The sequence below is a fragment of the Microtus oregoni genome, unplaced genomic scaffold (assembly GCF_018167655.1).
Source record: "Microtus oregoni isolate MIOR12 unplaced genomic scaffold, Mior012 000005F_ref0000423, whole genome shotgun sequence".
In the NCBI taxonomy this organism is placed as follows: Eukaryota; Metazoa; Chordata; class Mammalia; order Rodentia; family Cricetidae; genus Microtus; species Microtus oregoni.
In genome coordinates, this window is record NW_024543064.1 from 19536467 (window position 1) to 19555794 (window position 19328).

Genomic DNA, 19328 nt, shown 5'->3' on the forward strand with positions numbered 1-19328 from the left:
GCCTGGTCTACAAGAGCTAATTCCAGGACAGGCTCCAAAGCTACAGAGAAACCCTGTCTCGAAAAAAAAAAAACAAAAACCAAGTTTAAGGCAAGCTTGGGCTACATGTGAGCCAGCCTCAAAAAATACAAAGAGGTCTTGCATGACTTTGCCATGCGATGTTCTGAAATCGTGGAACTTGGCCAGAGCTCTGGGATCCAGCACAGCATTGGGGGTTAAGGACCCCAGACCATTCTTCCACATTCCTGGACACAGTTTACTGTAAAGAGCTGCTCAACTCATCAGAGTTACTAAGAGTCATGAGTCATTGTTTACCCTCCAGGAGACCAGACAGATTCCAAATTCCAGTCCTTTGCCTCATAAAAGCTTAGCTGACCTTCTTGTCCCTGCCAATCAAGCTTTGGATTAACTTCCTTCTCCCTGGCTGGATCTCTGAACTTTGGCCCATTCTCAGCTTGAGTCAGATCTTCCCTCCTCTTCCTCAAAAGCCCCTCATAGAGATTGGGCTTCCTCTCCCACAGCTCTTGATAACTCTCACCTGAGACCCTTGCCCGGAAGACCTTTGAAGATGATGTCATAGTCAGGGTCCGAACCCCTCCTCGGTGCAAAGATTCCTGCCCTTGGAATTGCAATAGTTCCTTTTTGCTGATCCTTAAAGTCCCTTAAAACGAGTCTAGTGTTGGTGTTCTCTTGTTCTTCACTTGATAGTGTATGGCAGTATCCACGTTCATTAGATGCTGTAAAACATCAGCATTTTGTACTTATAATCTCAGGCTTAAACCAGGTGGTGATGGCACACACCTTTAATTCCAGCTCTCAGGAAGCAGAAACAGGCAGATCTCTGTGAGTTCAAGACCAAACCTGTTCTACAGAGTGAATTTCAGGATGGCCAGGGCTACACAGAGAAACCCTGTCTTGATAAATCAAAAATAAATAAATAAATAAATACATACATACATACATACATACCACCCCTCTCCCCCCAAAAATCTCAGGTCTATATGGAGAAGTCAGAATCATTTCATTTATATAAAGGTCAAACTTGCAAACTAAAAACAGAATTTAGGAATATATAAATAAATAATCTTTAAACCAGAAAAATCCCAGGGTACTCAAATAGTCTCAGTACCTAGGAGGGTGAGGCAGGGGGCTGACTATAGAGCATAAACTTGTCTTAATCATAAATGGGGGTAAATGAGAGAAAGAAAGCAAAGAAACTATTAACTGAAAATGAGGATAGTCGTTGGCCTTGGGGGGAATGATGGAGAAAGAGCCTCCAAGGCCGGTGGTGATAATGACTAATGTGACAGTGGGGGCCACTAGGCTGCTATCCTTTGTGTTTTGTAGATACAGCCTGTAACAGAGTTTCTCTGTGTAGCCCTGGCTATCCTACAGCTCACACTGTAGACCAGGCTGGCCTCGAACTCACAGAACTCTGCCTCCCAAGTGTTGGTATGAAAGATGTGTCATCATGGGCTGGAGAGATGCTCCGTGGTTAAGAGCACTGACTGCTCTTCCATGGGGCCTGGGTTGAATTCCCAGCACCCACACAACAGCTCACAACTCTCTGTAAGTCCAATTCCAGGGGATCTGACTCCCTCATACAAGACAAACATATAGGCCAAACACCAATGCACATAAAAAAAGAAAAGATTAAGATAGTGACTTTGGTAGAAAAAAAAAAGAAAAGATATATCATTACACCTGGCTTCCAATATCATTCTTTTTTTTTCCCCCTTTTGGTTTTTTGAGACAGTGTTTCTCTGTGTAGCCCTAGCTACTTAGCTGTACTGAAACTCGCTCTGTAGACCAGTCTGGCCTTGAACTCACAGAGATCCACCTGCCTCTGTCTCCCAAGTGCTGGGATTACAGGCATGTACTACCACCGCCCTGCTTCAAAAAATAATTCTTTTTTTTAAAAGATGTATTTATTTACTCATTAAGTATACACAGTGTTCTGCCTGCATGTATGCCTCCAGGCCAGAAGAGGGCTCCAGATCTCATTACAGATGGTTGTGAGCTACCACATGGTGACGGGGACTTGAACTCAGAACCTCTAGAAGAGTAGGCAGTCCTCTTAACCGCTGAGCCATCTCTCTAGGCCCCAAAATACAATTCTTGCTATGTAGTATGGGCTGGTGGGAACTCTTGGCAATTCTCCTGTCTCAGCTTCCTAAATGCTGGGATTACAGGTGTGTACACCATGCCCAACCTTAAAAAAAAAAGCTCTAATGACTGTTGATATAATTTTTGGTGTGAACATCATGTTTGGATTTTATTGATTTATTGCTTGTATGGGGGTACACGTTCCCTGGCACCCATGGGGAGGTCAGAGAACAGCTTTGTGGAGTCTGTTCTCACCTCCCATCTTTACATGGGTCCCTGCACTTGAACTCAGTTCTCCAGGTTCTTGAAGCAAGCACCTTTGCCACTGAGCCATCTCGGCCCCCCATTTTAATGTCTGGATTTTAAAATCTGATAAAATATGGATTGGTAGAACCACTTTGGAAAACCGACAAGATCTAACGAAACTGAGCACATGTCTGTGACGTGGTTGTTCTTATCCTCTGTAGCCAGTGGTCTACCAAGTGCTGTGTATTGAAAAGCATGCAGTGAGGGGCAGGGCACCTGTCTCAGTGCGTGAAGTCATTGCTCAGCGAGCACGAGGACCCGAGTTCATAGCTTCATCACCCACAGAAACAGCAGCCATGATGGCTCACACCTGTAACCCCACAGCTAGAAAACAGTAACAGGCAGATCCAAGCCTGGCTGGCCAGCCAGTGTGCCAATAAAGCAAACTCCAGATTCAGCAATAGACCTTGTCTTAAAAAAATTAAAGGCGGTGGTGGCGCACGCCTTTAATCCCAGCACTCGGGAGGCAGAGGCAGGAGGATCTCTGTGAGTTCGAGACCAGCCTGGTCTACAAGAGCTAGTTCCAAGACAGGCTTCAAAACCACAGAGAAACCCTGTCTTGAAAAACCGAAAAGAAAAAAAAAAATACTGCATAGTCCGGGTGGTGATGGTTCACACCTTTAATCCCAGTGACTTGAAGGGGGATCTCTGTGAGTTCGAAGCCAGTCTGAGGTTCACAGAGCTAGTTCCAGGACAGTCAGTGCTACACAGAAAAATTCTGACTCAAAAAAAAAAAAGTAAAGGGGCCTAGAGAGATGGCTCTACAGTTAAGACAATTGGGTACTCTTAACTTCCAGAGGACCTGGATTCAATTCCCACATAGCAGCTCATAACTGCCTGTATCTCCAGGTCCAGGGGATATACCACCTTCACATAGACGTACATGTAGGCAAAATACCAATGCCCATAAAATAAAAATAAATAAATTTACTTTTATTTTTTTTATTTTTATTTTTTGGTTTTTCGAGACAGGGTTTCTCTGTGGCTTTGGAGCCTGTCCTGGAACTAGCTCTGTAGACCAGGCTGGTCTCGAACTCACAGAGATCCGCCTACCTCTGCCTCCCGAGTGCTGGGATTAAAGGCGTGCGCCACCATCGCCCGGCCATAAATTTACTTTTAAAATTAATCTAAAAATGTAGAAGAGACAGAGGAGACAGCCTGATCTCTGGCCTCCACACACACCTGCACTGCTGGGTGTACCTGCATACATGCAAATACAATGCACAGATGTAAACGCACACCTGCATTGTTGAGTGTACCAGCATCATTCAAATACAATGCACAGATGTAAACGCACACCTGCATTGTTGAGTGTTCCTATGTACATGCAAATACAATGCACAGCCGGGCGATGGTGGCGCACGCCTTTAATCCCAGCACTCGGGAGGCAGAGGTAGGCGGATCTCTGTGAGTTCGAGACCAGCCTGGTCTATAGAGCTAGTTCCAGGACAGGCTCCAAAGCCACAGAGAAACCCTATCTCGAAAAAAAAAAAAAAAAAGCAAATACAATGCACAGATGTAAACGCTTACCTGCATTGTTGAGTGTACCTATGTACATGCAAGTACAATGCACAGATGTAAACACACACCTGCACTGCTGGGTGTACCTGCATACATGCAAATACATGCACAGATGTAAATGCACACCTGCATTGTTGAGTGTTCTTATGTACATGCAAATACAATGCACAGATGTAAACACACCTGCACACCTGCATTGTTGAGTGTTCCTATGTACATGCAAATACAATGCACAGATGTAAACACACGCCTGCACTGCTGAGTGTACCTGCGTACATGCAAATACGATGCGCAGATGTAAACGCACACCTGCATTGTTGAGTGTACCTGCATCATGCAAATACAATGCACAGATGTAAACACACACCTGCATTGTTGAGTGTACCTATGTACATGCAAGTACAATGCACAGATGTAAACGCACACCTGCACTGCTGAGTGTACCTGCGTACATGCAAATACGATGCGCAGATGTAAACGCACACCTGCATTGTTGAGTGTTCCTATGTACATGCAAATACAATGCACAGATGTAAACACACACCTGCACACCTGCATTGTTGAGTGTTCCTATGTACATGCAAATACAATGCACAGATGTAAACGCTCACCTGCATTGTTGAGTGTATCTGTGTACATGCAAACACAATGCACAGATGTAAACGCACACCTGCACTGCTGAGTGTACCTGCGTACATGCAAATACGATGCACAGATGTAAACGCACACCTGCATTGTTGAGTGTTCCTATGTACATGCAAATACAATGCACAGATGTAAACACACACCTGCACACCTGCATTGTTGAGTGTACCTGCGTACATGCAAGTACAATGCACAGATGTAAACGCACACCTGCATTGCTGAGTGTACCTGCATCATGCAAATACAATGCACAGATGTAAACGCACACCTGCATTGTTGAGTGTACCTATGTACATGCAAGTACAATGCACAGATGTAAACGCACACCTGCACTGCTGGGTGTACCTGCATACATGCAAATACATGCACAGATGTAAACGCACACCTGCATTGTTGAGTGTTCCTATGTACATGCAAATACAATGCACAGATGTAAACACACACCTGCACACCTGCATTGTTGAGTGTTCCTATGTACATGCAAATACAATGCACAGATGTAAACGCTCACCTGCATTGTTGAGTGTATCTGTGTACATGCAAACACAATGCACAGATGTAAACGCACACCTGCACTGCTGAGTGTACCTGCGTACATGCAAATACGATGCGCAGATGTAAACGCACACCTGCATTGCTGAGTGTGTCTGTGTACATGCAAATACAATGTACAGATATGAACAAGTAAGCAGCCGTCGCTCAAGCAAGTTAATTTGTAATATTCATAAAATGCGAAGCAAACCATATGTTCATCAGCATAATAGGCAAATGAGTGGCAGAAATAAGATTTTTTTACAACTACGGCGATCAATAGTCACTGGCACACAGAACAGTTGGGTGACGCGGAGACATCACTGAGTGAAAAAGACAAATGGGGGCTACAGAGACGGCACAAAGGTGAAGAGCGCTGGCTCCTCTTCCAGAGGTCCTGGGTGAGGTTCCCTGCACCCACGTCACAGATCACGGTCCTCTGTAAGGAATCTGAGGTCCTTCTGGCCTCAAACGGTATCAGGGACTCAAGCGGTGCACTAGACAAGCATGCAGGCAGACTACCCGCACATATAAATAATAAAATAAAAACATGGTAAACAGGCTGGGCGGTGGCGGTGCACGACTTTAATCCTGGGACTCTGGAGGCAGAGGCAGATGGATCTCTGTGGGGCTGGAGAGATGGCTCAGTGGTTAAGAGCATCGCCTGCTCTTCCAAAGGTCCTGAGTTCAATTCCCGGCAACCACATGGTGGCTCACAACCATCTGTAATGAGGTATGGTTCCCTCTTCTGGCCTGCAGACATACACACAGACAGACGATTGTGTACATAATAAATAAATAAATAAATGAATGAATGAATAAATAAATAAATATTTTTTAAAAAAAGATGGATCTCTGTGAGTTTGAGGCCAGCCTGGTCTAGTTTCAGGACAGCTAAGTAACTAAGGCTACACAGAGAAACACTGTCAGAAAGAAAGAAAGAAAGAAAGAAAGAAAGAAAGAAAGAGAAAGGAAGGAAGGAAGGAAATATCTCATGTAGATTCTCACAGAAGTATATAAGATGAGCAATCCCATTTTTAAGTTTTTTGCTCTTTCTTTCTTTCTTTCTTTCTTTTCTGTTTCTTGACATGATCTCACCTGACTCAGGCTGGCATCAAACTCTATAACTGAGGTTGACCATGGACTTCACAATTTTCTGAAGATTAAGAAAACCGTTTGGGGCTGGAGAGCTGGCTCGGTTGTGAAGAGCACTAGCTGCACTTGCACTGGACCTGGATTTAAGTCCCTACGTGGCAGCTCACGCCAAAGCCCGTAACTCCAGTTCCAGGGGATCTGACACCCTCTTCTGGCCTCCATGGGTGCGGCCCTCACAAGCTGCACAAACATACAAGTAGACAATATCCGTATATCCATACAATTAAAATAAAAATAAACAAAATCTTGCCGAGTGTGGTAGCAAGCACCTAAAAAACAGTAACAACAGCAAATAGACCTTTGTGTGTGTGTGTGTGTGTGTGTGTGTGTGTGTGTGTGTATGCTGGTGACAGCCAGAAGAGGGCGCCAGATTCCCCAGGGAGGGAGTTACAGGTAGTTGTAAACTGCCAGACTGAGGTGCTAGGAACTGAACTTGGGTCCTCAGGAAGAGTAGACTACTTTCTTAACTTCAGAGCCATTTTTCAAGACCTGTCCTTTTTTATCCTAAAAAATTTTGTAAATTATTTATTTATTTGTTTATCATGTATACAGTGTTCTGTCTGCATGTATGTCCCATATAGATTAGATCTATGTAAGTCTCTCTTAGTGTCCGCATTGTTGTCTAAGTTCTCTGGGGTTGTGGTTTGTAGGCTGGCTTTCTTTGCTCTATGTTTAAAAACCACCTGTGAGTGAGTACATGTGATCATTGTCTTTCTGTGACTGGGTTACCTCACTCAAAATAATGTTTTCTAGCTCCATCCATTTTCCTGCAGAATTCAAACTGTTGCTATTTTTTTCTGCTGTGTAGTACTCCATTGTATAAATGTACCACATTTTCCTTATCCATTCTTTGGTCGAGGGGCATTTAGGTTGTTTCCAGGTTCTGGCTATGACAAACAAAGCTGCTATGAACATAGTTGAGCACATGTCCTTGTGGCATGATTGAGCATCCTTTGGATACATACCCAAAAGTGGTATTACTGGGTCTTGAAGAAGGTTGTTTCCTAATTTTCTGAGAAATCACCACACTGACATCCAAAGGGGTTGTACCAGCTTGCATTCCCACCAGCAGTGCAGAAGTGTTCCCTTTTCCCCACAACCTCTCCAGCATAAGTTGTCATCAGTGTTTTTGATCTTGGCCATTCTTACAGGTGTAAGATGGAAACCAGAATTGTTTTGATTTGCATTTCTCTGGTGACTAAGGATGTTGAACATTTCCTTAAGTGTCTTTCAGCCATTTTAGATTCCTCTGTTGAGAGTTCTCTGTTTAGGTCTGTACTCCATTTTTTTTTAATTGGATTATGTGTTCTTTTGGTGTCCAATTTCTTTAGTTCGTGTATTTTGGAGATCAGCCCTCTGTCTGATATGGGGTTGGTGAAGATCTTTTCCCATTCTGTAGGCTGTCGTTTTGTTGACCATATCCTTTGCTTTACAGAAGCTTTTCAGTTTCAGGAGGTCCCATTTATTGTTTCTCTCAGTGTCTGTGCTTCTGGGGTTATGTTTAGGAAGTGGTCTCCTGTGCCAACACGTTCAAGTGTACTTCTCACTCTCTCTTCTATGAGGTTCAGTGTGGCTGGCTTTATGTTGAGGTCTTTGATCCATTTGAACTTGATAAATTTAATTTTTATTTTGTTGTCGTTATGTGTGGGGACATGTGGGAACGCACTCTACAGGGAGGGTACAGAGGTCAAAAGCCTTGTGAATTGATTTTGTCCTTCTACAACAAGGTTCCAGAGGTTGAATTTAGGTTATCAAGTTTGCACAATAAGCACTTTTACCCAGGGAACCACCTCGAGTTTCTGCTCCTCCTCCTCCGTTCATACCTTCTGAGTGCTGGGATGAAAGGCAGGCGTGTACTGCCACCGCCAGCTAAGTGCTGGGGCTGCTGATGGGTGCCACCTCCTCGCTCCTTTGTGAGTCTAGAAATCAGTATGGTGGAAAACTTCGAGAAGGGTGTAGGTCTGAAGTTTTCTGGGGTATTGTATTTTCGTTAGGTTTGTCATTTGTCTCTTTTGAGACAGGGTCTCTCTATTATGTAGCCCTGGCTGTCCTAGAACTCACTGTGCAGATCAGGCTGGACTCCAATTCACGAAGATCCACCTGCCTCTGCCTCTCTGGTGCTGGGATTAAAGATGTGTGCCACCAAGTCCTGGGATATTGTTATTAAATGTTTTTTTCCCCCTGTGCTGAGGATTTACCTCAGGGCCTCATGTACACTCTACCTCTGACGTAGCCTGGTTCTGTGTGATTGTGTGTGTGTGTCCCATTGCACAGGCATTTGGAGGAGCTATTCTAGGCAGAGCCTCGCACACCCCTGTCTGTCCTTAACTGTGTCCTGTAGCAGAGACTGACTTTAGATCACCGATCCTCTTGCCTCCGCCTCCCCTGTTGCCTCCCCTGTTCTGGGACTACGGGTGTGAGCCACACACCTAGTTTGTCCTGGCTCGTAAAGATAGTGCAGCTTTGATTTCCCTGTCATGAGCACCAAGTCCCTTTTGTTGACCATGACTCCCTTCAGACTGTCACCGGTCTCTTCCACCAGATTCCTTTGGTGTTTCCTTTCTCTACTGTTGTTTGGGATACAAACCCTGTCCACACCCCCAGGTCCATCTCCTGCTGCCCCCAGGCCCACGAGGTCCCAGGTCACATTCAGGAAGCATTCCTTGATCCCTGGCACCTCTGTGCCATTGCCTACTCTCTTCCCTCTGGAATGTCTCAACTTTGCAAAAAGAAATTTTTTTTTCAGGACAGTCAGCACCCAGGGAAGCACTTTCTCTACCTCTGGGGCACAGTGATTCTTCCCTGTGACTGCTGTTCCCACGTGGTTCAGATCACTGTGGTGTTATAATTACTTGGGTGTTTTCATCTGCCAGGGGAAAGAGTGCTTACAAGGCCAGGATCTGGGTCCTTCCCCCTGACATCTAACACAGACTCTGACCTGAGGAAATGTCAGGAGACACCGAGTGACGAGTGACGCTGATGAGCACCTCATGTTTTGTCCTGGAGTCAAAGGTTCAAGGGTGCACAGAGGCCCCGAGGGCAGGGTAGCTCACACCTGGGCACAGCACAGTCAGCTGACAGTCAGTTGGCAGCTGCTGGCTGTCTGATACAGTGATTTGGCTAATGAAGATAGAGCTAATGATGGCCATAAACCAGTACCCAGGCTGCCCTGGAGCCACGGGTACTCTCCAGCTCCTCTGTGAGTCATCCCTGACTGAGCCTGAGGACAGGGATCCTGGCTTAGAAGTAGGTGGTCAATCAGCCTTGGCTGCGCTGACACCAGACTGCCGGGTTCTGTCTGGGACTCACTCCTGTCTGTGCAGATGGCAAGCATTCAGCCTCTATCATCACGGAAGTCTGAGCTCAAGTCTCAGCATGGACAGTGATTTTGATTAGCTTTAGATTTCAGGAAGTTCCATACCCCAGCAGGGCCTGCTTCTTCCTCCTCTCCCAGGAAAGGAGACACAGCCCCAACCCCAGGATGCTGATAATACGGACAGTCTCCCAGCCCTGGAAAACCCACACGGGAGGAGTGTCACTCCTCCTGATCCACTGGCCATAACTCTTTCTTTGGTCTGGTCATAGTTTCTTCGCATTCCTAGTGTAAGAGTTCGGATGAGGCCATAGGGAGTGACCAGAGAGATAAGGACACAGAAGCAGAAGTGGGGCCAGAAAGATGGCTCAACCTGTCCAGGTTCTCATGGTACAGACTTCGAATCTGAGTTCCACCCCTCTCCTATCCCATGGTACAAGGAGAGAACCAGTTCCTGAAAGTCATGCTGGGATGACTCGCTACATGGGGGAGGGAGCAGACAAACACATCTGCACTCATACACACAGAAAAAACAAAAAAGGAGACAGAGAGATCATACTTTGTTGTCAGAGGCTGCTTGTTTGTTCCCAGCCACCCAGATCTGAAAATAATTACACAGAAACTATATTAATTGCAATACTGTTTGGCCAGTAGCTTAAGCATATTCCTAACTAGTTCTTATATCTTAAATTAACCCATTTCTATTAATCTGTGTATTGCCATGTGGTTGTGGCCCTACCAGTAAGGTTTCATCCAGCGTCCAGAGTCTGTCTCCTGCGGTGGCTACATGGCTTTTCTCTGTCTCCTGTGGTGGTTACATGGCTTTTCTCTGTCTCTACCTACTCTCTCTCTCTCTCTATATATATATATATATATCTCCCAGCCTGGCAATATTCTGTTAAGCCATTGGCCCAAAGCAGCTTTTTTATTAACCAATGACAATAAAACATATTCTCACCATACAGAGGGGAATCCCACATCAATACTTCTTGACTACATAGATAGCAGAAAATGTAGAAAGGAACGAGACAAAGTTAATAAGAAAAGTTATTTGGATGATGGAACGATGAAGTAAGTTGAGGGGAAAAGCTGGTGTGGGGTGTCGAAGAGACTGTTCCCTAATACTTGGTGGCCTTGGAAGAGGAAAGTGAGAGTCGGGAAGTTGGTGCCACAGTTAACTAATAGAGGCCATTGAGGAAAAGGCATGAAAGATAGAGGTTGACCCCAAGTGCCTGAATCCCCTTGATCAGGTTACATGGAGGAAACACCCCTTGTCTCAGCACTGTGGGAGGGGCTGGGATGTGCTAGAGGGAGGTCAGGCAGGGAGAGGTGGGTGGCTCAGTCCAGGTCTGGAAGTCTGGTGGGAGGGGTGGATGAGGGACTTTTTCAGCTCCAAAGAGGATTTCACTAGAAGGTTTCTCTAGGGCTTGCCTGGTGGGGAATGGCTGGGAAGATGAGTGTCCAGGTCACTGTAAAAGGTCACTATAAGCGACTATCTAGTTCAAGTCCTGAATACTGGGCAGAGCAGTTTGTCCTGGACTGTAGATTCTGGAAACAACAAGGAGATGTATGGATAGGTCCTACCACTTCACCCACACACGCGTTCATCCGGTGTAGATTCTGGGAACAACGTGGAGATGTATGGATAGGTCCTACCACTTCACCCACACACGCGTTCATCTGGTCATTCACCTATTGAGACGTGGTCTCCTGTAGCCCCAGCTGGATTTGAACACACTATGTAACCAAGGATGATCTTGACCTTCTGTTTATCCTGTGTCCACTCTCAGGTGCTCAGATTAGAGGTGAACCTCTTTAGACGAAGGTTGCTTGTTTGGTTCCTGGCTGCTCAGACCCAAAATAATCACACAGAAACTGTGTTAATTAAAACACTGCTTGGGCAATATCTTAGGTTTTTTTATTAACTAACTTTTATATCTTAAATTAACCCAGTTCTATTATTTTATATTTTGACAGGAGGAAATGTTAAATATAATATTGAAATGTCTGCCTTGCTCTATTCTGTCCTGTCATAGGCCCAAGTAGCTTTTTTATTCATTAACCAATAAAAGCAGCACATATACAGAAAGACTTCCCACACCAAGCCTCACTTACAGGGCTGGAGGTCAACTCAGGATTTTGCATATGCTGGGCAAATGGTCTACCAATTGAATTATATTCTCCAGCCCAAATTAAATTTATTTTTTTGAGACAAGGTTCCTCTGTGTGTACCCCTGGCTGTCTTGGAACTCGCTTTGTAGGCCAGGATGGTCTCAAATTCACAGAGATATAGCCGGGCAGTCGTGGCGCACGCTTTTAATCCCAATATTCAGGAAGGCAGAGGCAGGCAGATCTCTGTGAGTTCCAGGACAGGCTCCAAAGCTACAGAGAAAACTTGTCTCAAAAAACCAAGAAAAAAGAAAACAATTGCTGGGTGGTGGCGGCACACACCTTTAATCCGAGAACTTGCGAGGCAGAGGCAGGAAGCTCTCTGTGAGTTCGAGACCAGCCTGGTCTACAAGAGCTAGATCCAGGACAGGCTCCAAAGCTACAGAGAAACATTGTCTCAAAAAACCAAAAAAAAAAAAAAAAAAAAAAAAAAAAAGGCCCCCGCCACCACCACCAGACTAGGTTTTGTTGTTTGTTTTTTGAGACAGTGTTTCCTCTGTGTAGACCTGGCTGTCCTGAAACTTGCTCCTTAGGCCAGGCTGGTCTTGAATTCAGGAATCAGCCTGTTTCTGCCTTCCAAACTCTGGGATTAAAGGCACACACCACCACACCTGTTTCCCTAAATTTTTTTCCAGATGTGGTCTCTCTAGATAGGGCAAGCTGACCTTGAGCTCGCCATGTAGCTGGAACTCCTGGCAACCCTTCTGCGTTAGCCTCCAGAGTGCTGGGGTGATCGGCACAAGCCTCTGTGTCTAGTGAGGTCTGCTTTTCTCTTTACTGTGACGTGGGAGTGGATGAACATTTCACAGACAGGTGTAATAGCGCACGTGTGTGATCCCAGCATGCGTCAGGCCGGAGTAGCAGAGCCAGCCGGGGTTATATAATAAGACTCTGTCTCATTTGAAAACGGCTTGGAGCTGGAGAAATGGTGTCTTAGTTACTTTTCTACTGAGATGAAACACTGTGACCAAGACAAGATGTAGCAGAGGGAATTTAATTCTTTATAGTTCCAGAGGCTTGGAGCTTATGTCGGAGACAGAGGTAGGTGACTGGAGCAGCAGCTGGGAGTTCACGTCTTGATCTGCAAGCAGCAGGCAGAGAGCTAACCGGGAATAGGGTGAGTCTTTTGAAACCTCAGAGCCCACCCTCCGGGACACATCTCCACCAAGGCAATACAGTTTCACCAACTGGGGACCATGTAATCAAACACGAGCTTATGGGGCCGTTGAGACCCTCACAGATGGTTCAGCAGTTAAGAGCACTGGCTGTTCTTCCAGAAGACTGGGGTTCAATTCCAAGCACCCATATGGTGGATCGCAGACAACTCTAACTTCAGTATCTGGGGGTTCTATGCTGCCCTCTTCTGGCTTCTGAGGGCATTGGGCATGCACACAATGCACACACATATGCAGGCAAAATATCATTCACATGCCGGGCGGTGGTGGCGCACGCCTTTAATCCCAGCACTTGGGAGGCAGAGGCAGGTGGATCTCTGTGAGTTCGAGACCAGCCTGGTCTACAGAGCTAGTTCCAGGACAGGCTCCAAAGCCACAGAGAAACCCTGTCTCAAAAAACCAAAAAAAAAAAAAAAAAAAAAATCATACACATTAAAAAATAAAATAAGGCCGGGCGATGGTGGCGCACGCCTTTAATCCCAGCACTCGGGAGGCAGAGGCAGGTGGATCTCTGTGAGTTCGAGACCACAGAAGCTACAGAGCTAGTTCCAGGACAGGCTCCAAAGCCACAGAGAAACCCTGTCTCGAAAAACCAAAATAAATAAATAAATAAATAATAAAAAAAATAAAATAAGGGGGCTGGAGAGATGGCTCAGAGGTTAAGAGCATTGCCTGCTCTTCCAAAGGTCCTGAGTTCAATTCCCAGCAACCACATGGTGGCTCACAACCATCAGTAATGAGGTCTGGTGCCCTCTTCTGGCCTGCAGGCATACACACCGACAGAATATTGTATACATAATAAATAAATAAATTTAAAAAAATAAAATAAAATAAGATAAACAGGAAGCATATGCAGATTGGAGGTGTCTTCAAGCAACAGGCCCACTTTTGAGTGCACGGGTGCATTGTATTGTGACTGTGTGACTTGGGTACATATATGTGCTTTGGGGGGGGATCTGCTGCTACATGCTTCCCAGTACTATGCGGGGGTCAGTGGAGGGTCTGTTTTGTGCGTGTGTATGTGTGAGGGAGAGTTGTCTGTATGGGTGACCCTGAGCTACACATCTGAGTTCTGTGAATCGTTGCGGCCTCTGAGCTAGGTGGTTCTATACTAAGGGGGTTGGGGGAAGGCACAGGGTTGTCCTTGTTGCTGGCACTGGGTATCCATAACGGGCAGGCGGCATGGTCCTAGGTTGGGAGCTTTAGAGCCAGGCCTGAGTGGTGACTCCTAGGCTGTTGCCCCTGAGAGAATGACCTCTCTCTGAGCAATAATTAACTTGGCCCTGTGAGAAGGATCCAAACTGTGGAGGTGAAGGGGTGGAGTCTTCTCAGCACAGGAGGAGGGCTGGAAGTCCTATAGGCAGCTGTGCGGTTATCATTTCCTCCTGCCCACCCTTCAGGTCAGTCACCCTGACCCAGGATAACCGGGTCAAAATATTTCACAAACACTGAGGCACAGACATTAACCAATCAAAACAGACTCTAGCCAGACTCTGAATGGAGCAGGGCTGGAGGCTGTAGCCTGACCAAGTACAGCCTAGGTGACTAGGACAACAGGATGACCCTCTGAGCGGAGGAGGGTCCCAGGTCTGGGGCAGGGCAGAGGCACAATGGAAGGGAACTCAGGGACTCAGGACACAGTGGTTTCAGACTTTAATAACTGCGGGTGACCATACCATAGTTAAACTTCTGCCTGCTTCAGCTTCTAAGTTGCTTTTGGGGCAGCTCTGGCTGCTTTGTTCCCTGGTGCTGGGAGAGTAAAGAACCAGTATCTTCTGTCAGTTGCAGGAAGGGGGTACTCTGAGGGTCAAGAATTCTTGAAAGTAAAGTGGTCTTGTCTACTTTGGGAATGGGGCATTTCTGTGATTAGCTGCAATCCCAATATCTCCGAGGTAAGAGACGATCTCTAGGGGACAGTAACCTGGAGACAGGAACAGAAAGTCCCTCTGCTCATGGAGAAGGGCGTGAAGGTGGCAAAAGTGAGAAGAGGCTTTCTGGTGGCCTCTCATTCAGCTGTAAAACAAAGCTTATCCCTAGCACTGACATCACCATCCTGCCCTAGAACATTAAGGAGCTGGTCTCTGGTTCCTTCCCAGGAGTCCCCTCTGGCAAGAGTAGGGTGCACCCTGGAGATTGGCTCGTCCCTTCTACAGGCAACTATGGTGTCAGTTGGTCATACCTTTTATTACAAAAACCAATAACTTAGTTTAGTTCTATACAAAGTCAGGAGGAGTTCTGGCTTGATGTATACAGCCTTATTCATGCTCCCATCCCTGGCCCAGGCCCAGAGGCTTTGGGGGCCACCAAGGGCCTATTAGGCAGTTAGTAGCACATTGTGTCCAAGCCAAGGAAGTCCAAACTGGGGCTGTGGCTGAAGTGAGGGCTACATCTGGGGAGTTGAGCTCCTCCCCTTTGGAAGCTCCGGACCCCACTCTGCAGGTCACCTCAGCAAAAGCATGTCTTCGAGCAGTTCAGTGATGTCAACATCTCCGATGATAGGGCGGAAAAAGAGGTCCACCAGCAGGCTGCAGGGAATGTTCTTGAGAGTGGAGGCCATGAGGAGGATTCGGGCCAGGCGGCCTTGGCTAACTGGGTACCAGGGCTCCAGGACTTCGCACAAGGCCCAGTGAGCCTCCTGTTGCAGGTGGGCGATGTGGCAGGAGGCATGGAGGCCTGGCACATCTGCGGTAGAGGGCGAAGAGAGCGAAGAGGGCTGGTAAGTGGCTGCTCTGTGGAGGCTAGCCCAGGCTAGCCCAGGGTGGGAGAATGCTAGCAGTTCCCTCCCCTCACCTGCTGGGGTGCAAGGCAGGGCCTCGCGCATGCTTGTGCCCGCTAGGCAGGCCTTCTGCAACTGCGCTGTACATTGATGGCTCCTTTAATATGCTAGGCAAGAGTTGTACGGCTGAACTGCATTCCCAGCCCTTACAGAGACCTAATTGTCTGGTGGTGCTAGGGATCAAATCCAGGACCTGTCGCTCAGGAGGCAATACTTTACTCATGAGTTCCATGCCTTGGCCCTCTCTGCACCATCTCCTTCATTTTCTTTTCTTTTCTTTTTTTTTTTCTTTTTCTTTTTTGGTTTTTCAAGACAGGGTTTCTCTGTGGTTTTGGAGCCTGTCCTGGAACTAGCTCTTGTAGACCAGGCTGGTCTCGAACTCACAGAGATCCGCCTGCCTCTGCCTCCCGAGTGCTGGGATTAAAGGCGTGCGCCACCACCGCCCGGCATCTCCTTCATTTTATTCATCCATCCACTTACAGACTGGAAGGAGATGATCCGGATATGATGACTACGATGTACGAACGACATTGATGGCTCAGAGGTTAAGAGCACTTACTGTTATGGCCGAGAACCTGGGTCCAGCTCCTACCTCCATTGTGACTCACAACTGCCTATAACTCCAGTTCCTTCCACCCTCTTCTGGCTTCCGTGAGCTCCCACTTAAATGAGGCACATATATACAGGTAGAAAATCATACACATAAGATAATATATAAATAAATAAATAAATCTTTTTCCTACTTTCTTGTTTGAGACAGAGTTTCTCCGTGTAGCCCTGACTGTCCTGGAACTTGATAGGTAGACCAGGCTGGCCTTGAATTTGCATTTGCAGAGATCCCCCTACCTCTGTCTCTGGAGTACTGGGATTAAAGACACCAGCCTTTAAATCTAAAAAAAAAAAAAAAAAAAAAAAGAGCCAGGTGGTGGTGGCGCATAGCTTTTAATCCCAGCACTTAGGAGACAGAGGCAGGTGGATCTTTGTGAGTTGTGAGTTCAAGGCCAGCCAAAACCATACGAAGAAGCCCTGTGTTGGAAAAAAAAATACAAAACAAAACAGAACCAGGCTGTCTGGATTTGAATCCCAGCGCGGCCACTTGTTAGCTGAGTGACTTTGGACAAGTAGTTTAATCTTTATGAGTGACCTTAGATGAGGAGTTTAATCTTTGTGCCTCAGTTTCTTCATCTGCCAAGCAGGGATAATGACGGTACCTGTCTCCCACGATTGTTATGAGGTTTAACCAAACCAGTATTTGTCACACCCTTAGCCTGTGTCCTGACATATGGTAAGTGCATGTGGCTGTTTGGTGCTGTTGCTGCTGTTTGGCAGGATACTTTAACTTTCAAGGCTTGTCTCTTATCTTCTTCAAAGCTACAAAGAATATTTTCCCGTGCCAAGCATTGTCTTGGTTTGAGGTCAACTTGCTCTGTAGTGAGTTCTAGGCCAGCTAGAGTTTCCTGCCGAGACTCCGCCTCAGGTCTTGGCATCGTCTGGCCCGCCACCCATTGCTGTTCTCTTGGCTAGATTTCCCAAGGAGTGCTCACTCCCATTCTTTCATCTTCCTGCTCTGTGTGGCCTCTCTGAACCCACAGAGGATTTTAACCTTTAGAACCTCACTGTGCAGGAAGATGTGGTTGCCACGTGGCTGAGGTTTCCCCTACTCCCTCCACCCTCCCAAAGTCCCCGAGAGTCGGGGCAAATTTCTCAGGTGCAGCTGCAAAGATCAATCTTTGCATTTGCTTGGCTTGCTTTTCCAGCCCTGCTCTGCCACCTCAACCTTGCTGTGTGGCCTTCAGATAGTTACTTAACTTCTCTATGTCTCTCTTAGGAGATATCTATTTGAGGCTAACAAGGATACAAAGAGACAATGGATGTCAAGCCCCGAGAAGGTTCTTTCCCTGGATGGGTCCTATACACTCCCAGTTTGGTCACCAGCCGTGAGTGTCTGGAAACTCACCTGGATTGAAGAGAATGGTTCCTTTCAAGTAGGCATACTCCTGGGGACCCAGTTCAAGGCTCCAGAAAGACTCCAGACAACGCTGGAGCCACCGCACAGCAGCCAGTGAGGGTTGTGGCCGGTCTGGTTGCTGGGTACCCTGGGGACTGCTGCTGGGTTCCTCCAGTAGGATTTGTTTAAGTATACTGGGCACCGGAGCCTCAGCCACCTCAAAGGTCACAGTATCTTGGGCCAACCCAAGCAGGAAGAGAGGGCCCCAGCAGCCCCCCAGCAGCCGACGCTGATCCTCGTGGGGCAGGTGGCAGAAGGACGGCAGGTTCCGGAGGAATGCCACTGTCTTGGCTAGGACATCCAGAGCCTCCCGGCAGGTGCGGTGTGGGGCACACAGATGAACAGGCCGGTGCTGCTGGCACAGACAGTGGCTGCGAGATGCCGGTGCAATGGGCCTGGACCTGAGGCTGGGGCTCAGAAGTGCGTACAGAATAGCTGGGCGGCCGGCAGAGCCCTGGCATGGGCAACCCCCAGACTGGCTGGAGTTCATGGTTGGTGTCTTGTTCCCGTTTCTTCCCAGCTCTCTGGCCTTTCTGTACTGTGGGGCTATTTATATCCTCGATGGGCGGGAGGGGGGAATGGCCGTGCAACCTTGACTCCAGAAGTCGTGTTCATTGAAAAAAAAAAAAAACACATACACACACACACAATGCATACACACACTGACCCTGGCAGGACTGGTGAGGAAATGGTGGGGGAGGGGCACTGGAGCTCCACGTGGCCTTGCTATCGCTTTAGTCAATGAAGTGGCCATTGCAGGGCACAGGGCCACCTTCCTGCCTTTTATCGGATGACTCAAGTGTATAAACAAGGTCATTAACCCAGGCTGTCCCAGGGCACCAAGGTCTCAGGTGCTTAACCAGCCAGTGGCTCGGACTGCTGCTTCTGTTGGTGCCCACTTTCATGCACACAGGACCAGGGTTCTCACTGAGCCAAGGAGCCAGCCAGGGAAAGCTGGCGAAAGCCTTGAATGCACAACCCAGCCTGGAAGTGCCTTATCGCGGCTGTGTTTGCCTAACCTTGGGGCTCTGCCCCCTTTGTTGGTGAGCAACAGGGTGCAGGGAAGGGAGCCAGGTCCCTGGGGACTTTACTCATTGTACAGTTTAGAAGGCCCCCTTCCTGGGACTCCAGCACAGGGGCCCCTTTAGAGAAAGGCCATTCGGAGCCCCCTGCTCCCAGCCTGCATTCCTACAGCTCCAGGGCAGCTGGCCCTGCTGGCCCTTGAAAAACCATGAGCTTGCCTGGCTACCATTTGTTGAAGACACACTAGATGCGGGTCACTTTCCATTGTGATGTTGGGGACTTCCAGAGGAGATTAGAGTCTTACTCTGTGACACGCAAAGAGGTGAACTGACCTGCTTCAAGTTACTCCAACGGGAAGGGATAGAGCACAGTTACAGATAGCCTCAAAGTCACCCTTGTTTGTCCCCCTGGGTCAATTGTGCACTTCAGTGTGAGTTTCCCAGCACCGGCGGGGAGGAATTGACCCCCCCCCATCCCTGCCTGGTCTGCAGGTGTGGCCCGCCTCTGGAGTGAGTGGAAACATATCTCCGGCAGCACATGGCTTCTCTCTCCCGGATATTTGTCTCAAGTGGTTAGAGGCGGGGGACAAGGGAAATGGGA

General features: G+C 47.4%; 1 protein-coding gene across 1 annotated transcript; it reads right to left on the bottom strand.

Annotated features, from left to right (window-relative positions):
* Positions 1 to 14552: 14552 nt before the first annotated feature.
* On the bottom strand, positions 14553 to 18214 carry Nr0b2 (nuclear receptor subfamily 0 group B member 2). Its single transcript, XM_041652862.1, has 2 exons — positions 17655 to 18214; positions 14553 to 15603 (listed from the first exon to the last, which is right to left on the bottom strand). Exons 1-2 carry the CDS (start codon positions 18193 to 18195, stop codon positions 15362 to 15364), a joined length of 783 nt encoding a protein of 260 aa, XP_041508796.1. The 5' UTR covers positions 18196 to 18214; the 3' UTR covers positions 14553 to 15361.
* Between the last annotated feature and the right edge of the window lie 1114 nt (positions 18215 to 19328).

Bases quoted from the DNA above. Each gene is read 5' to 3' on its own strand.
- Nr0b2 (XM_041652862.1), bottom strand. From the start codon at position 18,195: ATGAACTCCAGCCAGTCTGGGGGTTGCCCATGCCAGGGCTCTGCCGGC. The intron at 15,604-17,654 runs GTGAGTTTCCAG...CCTCTACCGCAG, and splicing joins AACCATTCTCTTCAATCCAG to ATGTGCCAGGCCTCCATGCC.